This window comes from Dermacentor variabilis, chromosome 4 (genome assembly GCF_050947875.1).
Source record: "Dermacentor variabilis isolate Ectoservices chromosome 4, ASM5094787v1, whole genome shotgun sequence".
In the NCBI taxonomy this organism is placed as follows: domain Eukaryota; kingdom Metazoa; phylum Arthropoda; class Arachnida; order Ixodida; family Ixodidae; genus Dermacentor; species Dermacentor variabilis.
This window is the reverse complement of record NC_134571.1, coordinates 6209262-6224276: the sequence shown is the minus strand read 5'-3', so window position 1 is coordinate 6224276 and position 15015 is coordinate 6209262. Positions and strand designations below refer to the sequence as shown.

Below are 15015 nucleotides of genomic sequence, written 5' to 3'. Positions count from 1 at the left end.
CCGCTGCCATTTGAGGTCTGTCTGAGTGGCTGCGGCCGCTAGGTAGAGGAACGGTTTTTGGACAGTGTCTGCCGTAATGTCGATTACGGTCGCAGCAGATGCAACAGGAAAAATGCCCACGCATCAAAGACATATACATTGTGCACACGTACGTCACGCGCGCACTCACGTGTGCGGAAGTGCAGCATACATCCTCATTCTCCTATAGGTCCTCCACCAAGCACAAGTGCGTTATTGAACTAATCGAGTTTCTCAAGCTGACTTGCGTACGAGAATTCGTAAAGTGCGACTTGCATACAAGCTGCAGACATGGTAGCTTCGGATTGTAATTCGAATATTCGAGAATAACGGCACTGTCACGAGACGATATCGCCAGATGACGTAATCTGTTGACCTGATGATGTCACCTGATGACTTCACGCGATGACTCTTGGAGAAGCAGCTCACTGGGCGCTTCCCGCTTCTCTGCACTGCCTCCGAGATCGGCCCATATTTTCTGTGAGCAACGAGCACGCGGACACAAAAAATCCCGACCAACTAGAGGCTAACAGCTTCGCTCAAAAGTAAACTAAAGATGACCGACATATTGGCATGAAAAATAGGCACCCGTTTCGCGAGCTTGATGCGTGTGCGTGGCCTGCTGCAGCAAGTCCCATCAATACTTCAGTATTTCCTTATGTTTACCTATGAATATTTAGAGGAGACAGCATGCAGCGATTTTGTCACTGATCTACCACTTTATAGGCTCAAACGTATTCGGTCACAGTAAAATCCTCGCGGTCACAGCGCGAGGATTCTTTTTCTATACGCTTGAAGTCATTGTGTTCATGATTGTCTCAGTCAACTATCACTAATCTTCTTTAAGTAAATGAATACAAACTGATTGTGGGATAGGATAATTGCCTTGGGCAACCTTCTGCATGCATCTTGCCCATCATATAAAATGCGATATGATCACATGATATTGCTGGAAAAGGGAGCTCATGTAGGCTTCTTATATGTGCTTCTCTTTTGCCGAGTATAAAAGACACCACAGCAATATACCTCTGTCCGTGACGTAGGGAACGCATTTAGGGGGATCGGGGCTCCACCGTCCCAGCTTGCAGAACGACGATCTGGGTCCTCGCATGACGTAGCCTCTGGCACATATGTACATCACGTAGCTCGACTCGCCATTGTGGTACACGATATGACCATTCGTGGGTGGCCTTGGCGAGGGGCACCTGTGGCGCACACGGCATACGCAACCTACGAGGGAAAGGAAGATATTAGGGAGTTAATAGCAGCAGGTCATACAAATTAAGCAGATCCCACGCACTGTGGGAGTCAGCAACATGCGACGCATTTTCCTGGTAGCTGCCCAGACTACACACAGGCATCCCAGGTATGTCTAATAGATATCAGACATTGGGGACATACTAAATATGTACCAAAATGATCCTAAATAATTCACCGACGAATTCGATACTCCCTAATGCGAAATTTGAGCGTAGCGTTTAGGTGTTTTGAAATCGCGATGTAGTATAATAATAATAATATTTGGGGTTTTACGTGCCAAAACCACTTTCTGATTATGAGGCACGCCGTAGTGGAGGACTCCGGAAATTTTGACCACCTGGGGTTCTTTAACGTGCACCTAAATCTAAGCACACGGGTGTTTTCGCATTTCGCCCCCATCGAAATGCGGCCGCCGTGGCCGGGATTCGATCCCGCGACCTCGTGCTCAGCAGCCCAACACCATAGGCACTGAGCAACCACGGCGGGTATCGCGATGTATTGAGGAAAATAATTTGTATCTGGACGTCACAGTCTGCTCGGCGGCGGAACTGAGCCTCCGCTCGGGCAGCTCGTTTTGCACCAGCGGCAGGCGAAGCACTTCCACCGCGCGCGTCGCTCATCGTTCAGAAAGAAACTGTAAAGATCCAACGCGCGGCTCGTGCGGAGCGCATTCTCCAGCGGAGACGGCGCAGGCAAACGAGACCCTGCGGAGTGGGTACCGCGCAGTGCTTTACTTCCATTTCTGGTGTCGTTGGGCGCGCTGCATGCCTTAGTAATGACGTCATTGGTGAGTGGATGGACGGATGGATGTTATGCGCGTCCCCTTTGGAACGGGTCCGTGGGTTGCGCCATCAAGCTCTTGTTATATTATTGCTTATTGACCTACCTACGTTAAAAAAAAATAGAAGGAAGAACGCCCGATGAATTCCCATAACCATAGTTTCTTAACCGTTATTGTGAACTTTGTTTTTGTACTCCTTCGTTATTTGTCGTTTCCCTACTTTTCTTCCACCAATCTTCGAATCGCCTCTTACTAAGTAATCTCTATTGCGGACATGTTTACTTTCGCTCTGCTCTCGCTGAACCCAAGGCTTTTAACGAGGCCACGATCCCGCAATCGACCGCTGAGCAGATATACTCAAATTTTATTAAACATGCTCTATCGTTTCACTAACTTTACCGCAGCAAGCCCATGCTTCTTTTTCCTTCTTTATATCTTGCCTTATAAGCGCGTGTTCTAAGGCGTTCCTGACCTCGCTTCGAAAAGCAATGAGCTTCCCTTTGAGTTATCGTGGATGGCTTCTCTACTGATTTCATTTTTTCCCTCTTAAGTAGTTACGCATGGCAGATTTCTTATCCATTGCCGCCACCCATTAGATTATTTCAGCCTCACCAACTCTCCGCTTGACGTTCTTTGTTGCTGTATTGCTCACCCTACAGGCCACATGCTTGCTGCTAAGCTTCCTAGTTCTTTTCCTCCACTGTGAATCAATGTTTTTCCTGTACAAATATCTGAACACTCTCCCAGCCCATTTACTTTCCTCCGTATTCCTCAGTCGGTCTTAATAATCAATTTTACTCTGAGCTTCCCTCACTTCAGAACTTATCCAGCCCATATGACCCTGCATAGCTTCATTTGTAGTCTCTCCGTGTTACGACCAATGCAAGGCTTCCCACTGACCTTTGGTTGCCACCGAGTCCTGATTGTACCCCTAATTTCAAGCAAACAACCACATTTTAAATGTAAGTCCTGGAACCATTACACTTTCCACATACCCCGGAGCACCTCGTACCTATTGTATCCCCATAGCGTTCTGTGTTTCATTGAGGCCGCATTTCTGTTCCCGTTTACTGTTATTTTTATCCTGTGTTTACATATATCTATTGCCTTCGTTTCACCATATACCGAAGTATATATTCTTTTACGTGAGATATTTCCTCGTCCTGTATTGCCACTGTCTGTTCGCTGTTTTCATTGAATACCATAACACCCGATTTTCTTACGCTAAATTTCACACCTAATTTATCGCCTTCCTGTCGGCAGATATTAGAGAGACGTTGCATATCACTGCTTTTTAGCTGGCAACACAATGTCGTCCGCATAATACAAACCTGGAAGCTGCTGCTCTACTACTGTACCCACCTGTTTGTATGAGAGATTCCCATCACGATATTACTTCTAGCGCTCTTTCCATCCTCACCATGTACATCATAAACAGCAGTGGGGATAAAGGGCACCCCTGCCTCAGTCACTTGTTGATATCAACATTCTCCTCACTCCTCATCTCTTCCCATTCAACGCAAACGGTATTTTCTAGGTAAGTCTCTCTCAAAAACTGTAGACAATTGTCGCCGAAGCATTCCCCTTCCAGAATATCCCACAAAATATTGCGGTCTACGTTGTCATACGCTCCCGTAATGTCTAAAAAAGCCACATAAAACGGCTTCCTTCCTACTCTTGATATTTCAATACACCGAGTAAGGACAAATAATTTATCATCCAAACGCCTACCTATTGTGAAGCCACTCTGATGTTCTCCCAAAATGCCATTATTTTCTGCCCATGCTTGCAGTTTTAACTTAATTGCCTGCATTTCTAACCTGTATATTACTGATGTGATGGTCAATGGTCTATACGAGTGAATTCAATTTTCTCCCCCCCCCCCTTACCTTTACAGATTAATTTCATTTTACTTTGTCGCCAACAGACTGGTATCCCTCTATCTTTTAGACTTTTTCTACTGCTTTCAACCAAGCTTGCTTACTTTTTGGTTCTAGTTCACCAATAAGCCTTACGGGAACCTTGTTTAGCCCAGTGGCTGTGCGCTTGGGAAGGTCATGTAGCGCCGTCTCGTGGCCGCATTGAAGTACGTCTCCTGCGGCACTCCGCTTTCCACCTCTCCTTCTTTGCCATATTCTCTTCCTCCGCTTACCTCCTCATGCTTCCCCTGTACCCGCCTCCTCCGCCGTCACGCTCGTCCTCTCTTCGCTATCGTCGTCTTTCGTGCTCGGATGCGCTCCGCGTTTGTTCTGGCGGTCACGCCAACGCTCAACTCAGAAACGAGCGCCGAACAGCTGCGCTCTAAAAGCTCCCAAGTGTAACACCGAAGGTCCTATGAATGTCCCAACCCAGGTAGCACACAAAGTCTTAAAAATGTCAATTTCAGGGTTAGAACGGATAGAATGGATTTCTGACCTTTCTCGGCGTCTTCAAGACGCCTCACACTACCCACGAAACACAGAACCTCTTAAAAACTTCTTGAAACGGCTACAAACGGCTATAGACGTCTTGGTCTATGATAAGACTGAAAATAGAATTTCTTCTAAACATAACCTCAGCACTTGGAATATGCTAGTATATATTCTATCTGCGGGAAAACCCACTACTGGTGTCACTAGAGTCTGTTTTGGTAAACGCATTCAGAATGTCTAACTCAAGAACTTTTCTAGATCTTTTTGTCTAAAAGTGCATAAAATGCCAAACGACGTGTTAAATGTGCGGTAACCGTCGGCGTTAGCGATTAAAAGACGCCACAGACAAATCGAATTCGTTGGAAGCAACATAAGTTAATTGGCTTTAATATTGAATAATTTCACACCAGAACTTCAACAATCAAGGGCGTGTTATTGTTTTCAATACGGGGGGCGCACACGACGCCTGGAAACCATTCTATGCTTGCGCAGCAGGTATTTACAGTAGCAGGAGCGAAATGCCGGTGTTGCACAGCGGTGTCACAGGGCCACCGCGCTGCGATCACTTCGTCGGCACAATCCAAATTTGCCGGACATCTCATTCTGTGCTGGAAACACTGGGAGGCAGAAAGTTTGAAAAAACGGCCACTGCCGCCCGCTATGTCTCGGTCGTGGGTTCGTTATCCAGTTGTGCGTCATTCTAAGCCGTTCTGTACATTTATACTGGATATTAACTGGAGTCATTTAGCTATGCTGATGCTCTGTGCCGTGTGTTTTGCATCAGCGCTTCGTGACATCGGCTGTATTGCGTGTTTTCGCCGACGGCTTACTACCACAATGGCGGGATCTGCGTTCGCCGCCTTCGTGTCTCGGTGCGTCTTTGTACGTCGCACGTTCGGATAAGACTTTTTCCGGTAAGTAAAATACATTGCGCTTCGTTTTTCGTCAACAATGTGAATATATTTAGGTGTTACCCGCGACAATTCTTGATACATGGGCTCTTCTGCCCTGCAAGTTTTCGTCATTACTTTTATACGAGGGTTCTGCTTGTGTTCAGCCGTTCAGCACTACCGCGCTCCACGACTTCCGCAACAACAGTCAGAACTTTGCCCTGCTTGTTAGCCTGTGGTTAACGTAGCACGAACCAACCGAAAGGAGTACATTCGAAGACGACGCGCTGGCTGTAATGCTGAACCAGACTGAACTCGCCCTATTTTGTGTCCTTTTGTTCTTACGTGTGCGCGCGTGTGTGTCAGTGACTATGCAGTTTGTAGCGTTCCCATATTATAGCAAAACAAAAAATATAACTGCAGTGTTTACTTTATCTATACAACTCTAAATTAAATCGTCTGCTGATGTACAAATTTCACTTGTGTTTTGTTCTAAATAAGCAGCAGAACCTTTAAACTAGTAGGTGCTTCATCTGGGAGTGAAATCACGACAGCTTGGCATTTATTAATGAATGACTGTGACTGCGTCACTTTATTTGTAATCGCAAACCTGCCTTTCAACTGACTTGATGCTATCTTATTTTGTCCCTTTCACTCTATAGAAGGCTGGACATCCTTCTTGTACCTTGGCGCTAGCTGGATGACGGGACCTCGTCATGATCAGTGTAAGCCAATGTACTGTACCCTCTCTGGTCCTCCCAGTGCTTTTTATACGGGTTAAGGCCAGGGAGCGCTTCGTGGTTTTTTGCACTGGTCCATTATAAGCTGCCACTATTATAACCAATTTCTCAGTGCCAGTGTACATACACAGTTCTACTAATAATTAGTTTCCCTAAGCCTTACAAAATTTACCTGTAGGTAGTCATTGCTATGTAAGAACTCACAAATTAACTCTGCTGTGTCATAGAAGTATTCCATACATGAGTAAAAATTTTCTACAACAGTGTACATTACACCTTGCTTCCCTAATGCACAAATGTATTCAAGCCAGTATTTGATTAGTTTGGTATTCTAAATGTTTTCTGTGTGATTTAGTTTCTTTACAGGAACTTACTGTACAGCATCAGCAAGCAGTCTAATTTAAGATGTATGTGTGCTGTAAAAGGTGTGCTTTGCTGCTAGAATTGATAAAACATGGGCCAAGGCTTCCATACAAGGACAAACTTCAATTTCGCTCTACCACCATCAGCACTTCGCTGGCGCTTGCAAAATGAATCACATCAAGTAGCTTGTGCCAGACTGTTTTTTAACCTTATTGTGTGGAGATCACAAAGTGATCTGTGGAGGCGCCTGCGTCTGAGATATAGATTGCGCTGCAACATATGTGCGTGTAGAACAGGCATGATGCTGAGGGTTCCAGCAGTTTGCAGAGGTGCTTTTAAAATTTTGTAATTTTGTCATAACTGCAATTTTACCTGTGCTGTTTTTTATCACCTATTTCAATAATATCATTGGAGGTGTTATCAGAATTTATCAATCTATTTGCCCTGGCCCATTAGCCTGCCACATTTGCCTTTTCACTAAGTTGGCAATTATTCTGCATGGACCATTACTTGAATACACCTTTTTGTGTGCAGTGGCTTCTCAGTTGCAAGTCAGCATAGATGCTCAGAATTACCTGAGGCTATAGATACACTGATGAATTTGCCACCTATACGAATCACTTTGCACTTTCTCACGCAAACAGCATGTTAACACTTCCAAGTCAGTCGGCAATGTTATCGTTTGATCACATCATGAGATACTTTCAACTTTGTATGACGCATCATCCAAAGTGTTGCATCATTTGTGTGAGGTATTGCCCGAAGCCAATTAGGGTCACATGAAAATATATCAACAAAAGTGATTGATCCAGCTAGGAGTGTTGCTTTGGAACACTACTTTATCACCAGTCCTCCTTTGCATGCTACCTGCTTACTCTGTACTGTGTGAAAGAAAGGCAACAGCTAGGCAGTGCAAAATGCCAAACTTGCTTTTAGTTCAATAATATAAAACGCCATTTAACTTTTTAATTAAGTTAGTACATCATTTACCTGCAGAGTGAATTACTGTTTTAAACTGATTATATTTTGCAGGGAGCTTCTCAGACTTGTTTGACAGGTTGATAAGTGGCTTTTTAGCCACAAAACACCATATAATAAATTGAAGGCTGACTTCGACTCTGCTATGCAACTTAATGAATATATGCCAGGAACAAGGTCTCTGAGTTGCGGCGCTGGCTAACACTCCCAGCGTTCTACTAGGACACATAAATACCCAAGAAAGTGGATGGGAAAGCGACGCCGCTGTAGCTCAATTGGTAGAGCATAGCACGCGAAATGCGAATGTTGTGGGTTCAGTTCCCACCTGCGGCAAGGTGTTTTTTCATCCACTTTAATTTCCATTAATGTATCGTTTCTTTATTTAATTTATTAAGCACAAGTAATTTCCCCTATGCTGTCCTTGGTGTCAGTGTTTGTTGGCTTCTTATGATAGGAAATATACTAGTCATTTTAAACATCATCGCATACATACCTTAAGATACCCGTAATTTAAGAGAAAGGAGTGCTTAAATTTATTTTTAATGTGAGCCAAACTTCTTACTTAGCACATATTGCTAAGTGAAGTTCCAATTTCAACATTCCCATTTCTTCCCTTGCCCTTTTTTTCCTGTTCTGTGCAGGTATTGCTTTCCTATGTCTACAAGAACCGTCATGCGGGGCCTGTGACAGCAAGCTTTTGTGGTCAATTAGTGCTCTCCTACGAAGGCTGGCCTACTCTGGCAGCGGCGGCAATCATCTTCAAGATTTATCCATGATCACCTTTGCTGCTATTTCTCACTCTTGTTAATTACACTTTCTGCATCTTTTCTAATTTATTAGGTAATAAAGTATGAGTATGTGACATGGTGTGAAGTTGATGCCTTGCTGCATTTTCGCTTGCAATGACCTTTTATGCATGAAAAGCTCATCATACAGTTTATGAAAAAAAATAACAGCATATTATGATTTATCTTTCAGTTCTTGTAACATGCAACGTACAAGGAATTCACTAATGGATGGTATGCCGAAGAACTCGCCATTATTTCTGCGTGATGCTGTGCAAGCATGTGGTGTTACCTTATAAGAGGCACCCAGAAAGTAAGTTACAATTTACTTTTAAATGAAGCATGGACATCAGAAAAAATTATTTATATTGCTAGTTAGAGTGGTTCGCAGAGTTTTTCCAGATGTGTACTATCCTTTATTTCTTAACTCATTGCAGTACAGTGTTCTGTTTCGTATACTGGTGCAAGGCTATTGTGCCCCCTGTAGCTGAAACAAGGATGTAATTTTTGCCTGAACTGCAGCATCACTGACAAAATTTTTCTTTGCTAGAAACTATTTCAATTTGGTGGAGACCCAGCAGGGAAAAGTTTTGTCAGTAATGACGTGTTTCACACAGAGATGTTCTCGTTTAGGTCAATGAGTGAACATTGGAATTATATCAGCATACAATACAGATCTTGTTTTATTTGCAAAATAATTCTGACAGGTGGCATTCAATTGATTAGTCTAATTAAAAAGCACAAATTGACCAATGAGGCTGTACTACACTATTCCCATGGTTCACATCTGGAAAAACTACCTCTGCATCACTCTATCTGACAATATAAACTTTTTTTTCTGATGTCCATGCCTCGTTTAAAATAAATTGTTACTGTGGGCAAACGTGTTACTGTAACAGCTGCCGCAAAAATTTGAGGGAATGTCTAATAAAAGTCTTCAGTTGTTCTTGTCAAGCTGTCCATTAGCCAACTTTTAGCGTAACGTTAGCAGGGCTTACTGAAGTACTTCTAGACGTCCATGGCTACAAAATGTCTTGATCAAGACAGCTACTAGGCTTTTGAATTAGCCGTTCAAGACATCTTTTAGACATCAAATAGCTGCTTGCGTGTTTCGTGGGTACTCATCTTATGTATGATCGTTAAAATCGTTTACAAAACGTTTTCAGAAACGCTATTTGTATAATCGTCTTCTGGAAATCCTACTAATTCAATGTTTTTGGCGTGTTTTTCTTTTTTTTCTTTTCGTGACGGAATCATGCTTATTCCGCAGCCGTTGAGGCGTCGCGGTCGACAAGGCAGGTGCAGCGCGGGAGACTGAGCTGCCTGAGTGCTGCCCACCATTGCGAATTGCGTCAAGTGGACAAAGCAATATGGAATAACGTTTGGATTCTCCGCCTTCTGTGAACCTTTTTACTTGTACTTGGTGTATTCGTTGTTTCTAGCTATTGTTAGCAGATATACGATTTCCGGAGCAGTCGTCAAAAGTGTAGTTACTCGTGATTAAAGCGTACCGTAAATAACTTCAAAGTGGCGGGAACGGTCGCATTCAACACAGCTGGTATTTACTTCCGGCGTCTATTTCGCTATTGTATCGTGAATACTTGAAGTGTAAATAAGCCTTGAAGGCTCCTAATGTTGCTAATTTTACGTTGTGAGCAACTTAGTGAACATGCACGCTGCTGCTGTACGATAGCTGACAGGCCATGAGTTACTACGACGCCTTCTTGATCTGTGGGAGATAGAACACGTACTTTCCAAGCCTATAAGGAAGCGAAACAGGCCCAAAAAGTGATTACCGTGTATGTTAACTATCCATGGGCTTGCTTTTTATTTCTGAGTTACGAATTAAGAATCGCGATAAATGGGCCTCACATGAATTTGCTGACATACGCGAGGTAATAATTCGCGTTCAAAAAGTGAGCCGGACACTACAAGGAAACATGCGAGGGCAGGAGTAACACATACTACACTGACGCCACCATACACAAAACACGTACACCCTGCTGTACAACCACAGTGATAGATGGCATTTACAGAAAAGTAACAAGCACCACAGCGTGGGCCTACACAATATGCGAGGCCGAGGAAATAGCAGCCATGGCTGCGGCTATTGCGGCCCACACCAACACAAGTGAGGAAGCCCACATCCTGACAGACTCCATGCAGGCGTGTAGAAACTACCGAAACGGTAGTATCTAGTATCTGAATGGCAGCCGCCAAGATAATAAGTAAAAATAAATGCCTTGGCACAATCAAACTAATCTGGATACCAGGCCATACTGGCATCGGGGGGGAATGAACTCATCACGTGGTGGCCACTGCGCACGCCACATACCAGTTGCTCCCAGACAGTGGGGCGAGCATCGAACCCGAACCGGCAGACTGGAGTCGATCGCCAATCCTTAAATATAACAAAACGGCTCGAATTAAATTTGCCCCGCCCCATCGAAAACTAAGCAAAGCGGAACAGGGGACTAGGAGGAGGTTGCAAACCAAAACGTACTCGCACCTACATCTCCTACAGAAAATAGATAAAGACAGATATCCAGATGAGTGCACGGGGTGCAGGGCCGAGCCTACAGGGCCGAGCCTACACTGGACTACCTCGTGTTGGAATGCGCCAAGGCTCCTCAAGACAACACTCACGAAACCACAACGCGAGAGGGATGGATGGCCTTGCTCTCCAGTGTTGGATACGGACCCTTTTCCTGGCATCACTCAAGTTCCTCGACCACATCAAATCGCCGTCGCATTACAATTATGGTGCGCCGGGGCGCGTCTACCACGGTAGCGGACCCGTAAGACAGGTTGGCGACCCCCGCCTCATGCGCCGCATGTCGAGCTATTGTCACCCCCCCCCCCCGCGCTTGATTGACCAACATCTAACATCTCCTCTAACGGCTAACATCTCCTCCTGTATCCGCCTTTACGCAGAAAATTGTGTCAGCTACCATCCTATCCATAGTTTCCAAATTAAGATTTCTCTTCAAAATGATTTACAAATGGCTGAAGACTGGTGTGAAACTTGGTTAATGTTTTTGAATGTCAAGAAAACTTTGCAGATCTCCTTCCACCGCCGGGCTTCCTACGAAGCATTTAAGTACGTCGTTTCTGGCTCCGAATTATCTTCAGCGTCATTGTATAAGTACCTGGGCATCACAGTACCTCATGATCTCAGCTGGTCGCATCATATAGCAAGTATACCAAACGAAGCTAACCGCGTCCTTGGCCATGTCCAGCGTAAACTTATGTTTACCCTTTCTCAAGTGAAACTGCTAACGTACCAAATATTTGTTCGTCCCAAGTTGAAATACGCGTGCGCAGCTTGGGACCCGCATCAGATTAGCCTACAAGAGCTCTCAGATCAAGAGCCTACAAGAGCTTTCTCAGATCATTCTCACTATTGTAGCGTTACTGAACTAAAACACAGAGTTAATCTTCCCAGTCGTGAGTCACGCAGAAAAATAGCACGCCCGTCCCTCCACCACAAGTTTTATCACTCGTCTCTTGCTCGCTCGATTATCATACCTGCTCATCGCCTTTCGCTCCGCAACAGTCATTCTAAGGCTGTACATCCACCACCAGCGCGCACTACTGCGCAGCTCATCTCAGTTTTCATTTGAACAGCGAACGACTCGAATCATCTGCCCGCCGACGCTGCGCACCACTCCAATCCCAGCCACTTTCAAGTCATTCACCAAACACTGGGCACGAATGTAATACCCACCCCTCACGTAAAACTCCGCGCCAGGGGCATTCCAGATAGTAATTAATTATGAATTAATCAATTATAATTAATTGATTAATTAATTTCATTGTGCTACGTAGCCCACGTTAATACTTTTTCGCGAAGGCGTCTAACAACTTTGTGTAAATTTAATTGCGTGCTTTAATAACAGCATAAAATACGACACAAAGCAAGGCTGACGACCTGAGCAGCTATTATATATAAAATTGGATTTATGCGCAGAGAATGAATTCGAATATCTTTGGCACTGTCCGCAGAGTGTCCACCTCAAACTAAAGCACCCAACTTGGCACGCTTGTGTCGAATGAAATACACACAGTATGCGTCGAATGCGTACATACACGGCCTTGATGAAGAGGCCCCGGCACTACAGTAGAGTTAGAATGTGCTAACATGATCAAAAGAAGCTGTCTTGAAAGTGGCACTGACCGTAGAGAAGTAACGTGAGCAGCACGACCGATCTTGCGCAGAAAAGGTTCACCCTGTTGAGTTTCATCGCTTCAGAGTTCATTCCTCGGCTCTGTGGTCGGCGATCAGGGAGAAACAACGGTGCAAAAACACTCTGGGCACCGCTTAGTGCAAAAGGCGACCAGTGCTCGGAGACGATAGCGCCCCCTGCTTACGACGCGCTTCGGGTGCATCCTCGCGACGCAAGCGCAGCGGCTCGCGGCGAATCTGACACTCGTTATCAGACCACGCATCAGGCTGCAATCTCGGCGCGTGCTACGGTTTTTCACTTGCTCCCAGTTCCGCCTTTGCGGCACGATAATGTCGCACTCGGGTTGTAGCGACAAGTGCTGGCGTGACACACTGGCCACCTCATTGGTAGGCTGAGCAAACCAGCATGCACAAAGCGAAATGTTAGTTTCGCTGCGGCGTGCCGGCCCAGTGTGCCTTCACATCCACGTGCGTGCGTCCAGAAAGGCTCTCGACGCCCATATTCTGTTAAATTGTATACAGGCCACATAATGAAAACACGATATTTTCCTTCAGCTCCGGTGCTCTCGTGTTCAAGTGGCAGTTCATAGGTATCGTCATACGCAAGTGTTTCTGAATATCGCCAGAGTTGACATGCTCCACGAGATTGCAACCGTTGCACATGAGACAACCGCGTATGCAAATTTAGCTATACTGTGCTTCACAAGGATCTGGCACAGAAGTAGTAGCTGCAGCTGGACAATCGGGACAGCACGAAGCCCGAAAATCTTGTGCGCACGCTGTCAATCGCCTGAGTGTGCGTCGTTGTCTCTCCGTCGTTTTAGTTCACGTTCACACGGTTGTGTAAACTCTAATGTTTCTGCACGACGGATTGGCGAGAAAGACCGTCACATAACTGCGTAGCAAGCTCTCATATATTTTGGCACGCCTTTGATATTTTCAGGGCAGAATGCACAGTTGCGGCTGACGTTACGTGTTGTGATGTGAAGTACATCAATATGAATAATCGGGACTCGACTACTTTCCTGTGCACGTATGTACTACTTGTGCGGGTGTGTGTGCGTGCGTGTGCGTGCGTGCGTAATACGGTGTGTAACTTATTTATTTGCATTTATTTAGGACGTACGACCAATCTCATAAGGGATTATTGCACGAAGGGCACAGGGTCAAACAATAAAAATGATAAAGTCGTAGTAAAAATGTGAAAACGAAATGCGTAATCAGAATAGCAAATATATTAAGTAGCAACATCAATGTGCGAAATATAAAGAAGGGTTAAATATATATATCTATACATTCTAGCAGTATTTACAAAAACGTTGCAAAGAAGGTCAGTAATTGAGTACCGTAACATCAAGTGAAGAATGTGCGTAACAGTTAAATTTCATAATTGAGAACCCACTAAATAGTTTTTAAGAAATGACAAAAATTTGTAAGCGAGAAACTATTTGTGATAGTGGGCGTTGAACCATTCCACTGCCTTATGGCTAGCGGAAAAACAGTACTTAAAAAACTCACTTTGAAAGCGATATTGCTGTAGGGTGTACGAATGTTTAAGTCATGTGATTCTGGTGTTTTCAATGGTAATGTACATCGAACTATTAATGCTCAACTTTTTATGAATTAACTGGTGCAGTAATTTCAACTGCGCGAGTATGGCTTGGTTTTGGATTGTGAGTATTCGGGCAATTTTAGTGGAGCACTTGGAGAATCTGTAAGTCGATATTTATTGAAAATGAATCTAATTTTCTTTGTAGTACCCTCAGCACGGTAATTAGTTTGTTAGTTGACGCAAACCAAGCTGAGATAGCGTCATCTAGAGTTGACCTCACGACTGCATTATAAGGTAGTAATTTATATTGGAGTGGAGATTAGCGTAGGCACCGCTTAAGAAAGAAAAGTCGACTTACGGCCGTCGAAGTAATATGATTAACATGGCAGTCCGATATAAGGTCAGACCATAGTGTTAGACTGCTGTTTTGGGGTCATCGTTTATGGTATAAGATGACTCTTGTACATGGTGTTTTCTTGTTATTGTCAAAATAACGGATTTTTTAACAGAGAGTCATTTGCCACTTCGTATACCACGCAGAATTTCAGTGCGTTTTTTTTTTTAGAATTACATGGACATCTGGCGAAGTAAGTTCTTCATACAGTATACAATCGTCAGCGATGAGTCTTATGTAGACGTGAATGTCAGTGGGCAAGTCGTTAATATAAACTAAATATAGTGTCGATGCTATAACGCTGCCTTGAGGCACACCAGAGGTAACCAGAGTATAGTTTAGAATTCGAATGGTTAATATGCAGAAATTGTGCATGGTTAAGTAGTCCTTCATATATTCGCTAATGGGCCCTTTCCCGAAAGTGTGCTCAAATTTTAACATTAGTCTCTGATGTGAAACCCGACCGAATGCTTTTGAATATCGAGGAAGGTAAGATATGTTTGATTTTGGCTATCTATGCCACTGGAGATATCATGTATTATTTCGATTAGTTGAGTGACTGTCCATGAAGCTTGACGAAAACCATGCTGAACCGGAGATAAAATGCGGTTTTGTTCGAGGTAAGCGTTTCTGTGCTTAAGAATGATGTGCTCGAGT

At 44.2% G+C, this 15015-nt stretch overlaps 1 protein-coding gene across 11 annotated transcripts in view; it reads right to left on the bottom strand.

Annotated features, from left to right (window-relative positions):
* Positions 1 to 12585, bottom strand: part of LOC142578610 (uncharacterized) — a 307117-nt gene extending 294532 nt beyond the window's left edge. For 7 of the 11 annotated variants that reach the window (XM_075688014.1, XM_075688018.1, XM_075688016.1 and 4 more), the window contains exons 1-2: positions 12404 to 12584; positions 1045 to 1248 (exon numbers count right to left, since the gene is read on the bottom strand). In XM_075688014.1, coding sequence (XP_075544129.1) covers positions 1045 to 1248; positions 12404 to 12485 — 286 coding nt within the window. In that variant the 5' untranslated portion in view covers positions 12486 to 12584. Of the gene's footprint in view, positions 1 to 1044; positions 1249 to 12403 lie in introns of all 11 variants that reach the window. The other 4 variants (XM_075688019.1, XM_075688020.1, XM_075688023.1 and 1 more) reach the window with 2 other exon arrangements.
* Between the last annotated feature and the right edge of the window lie 2430 nt (positions 12586 to 15015).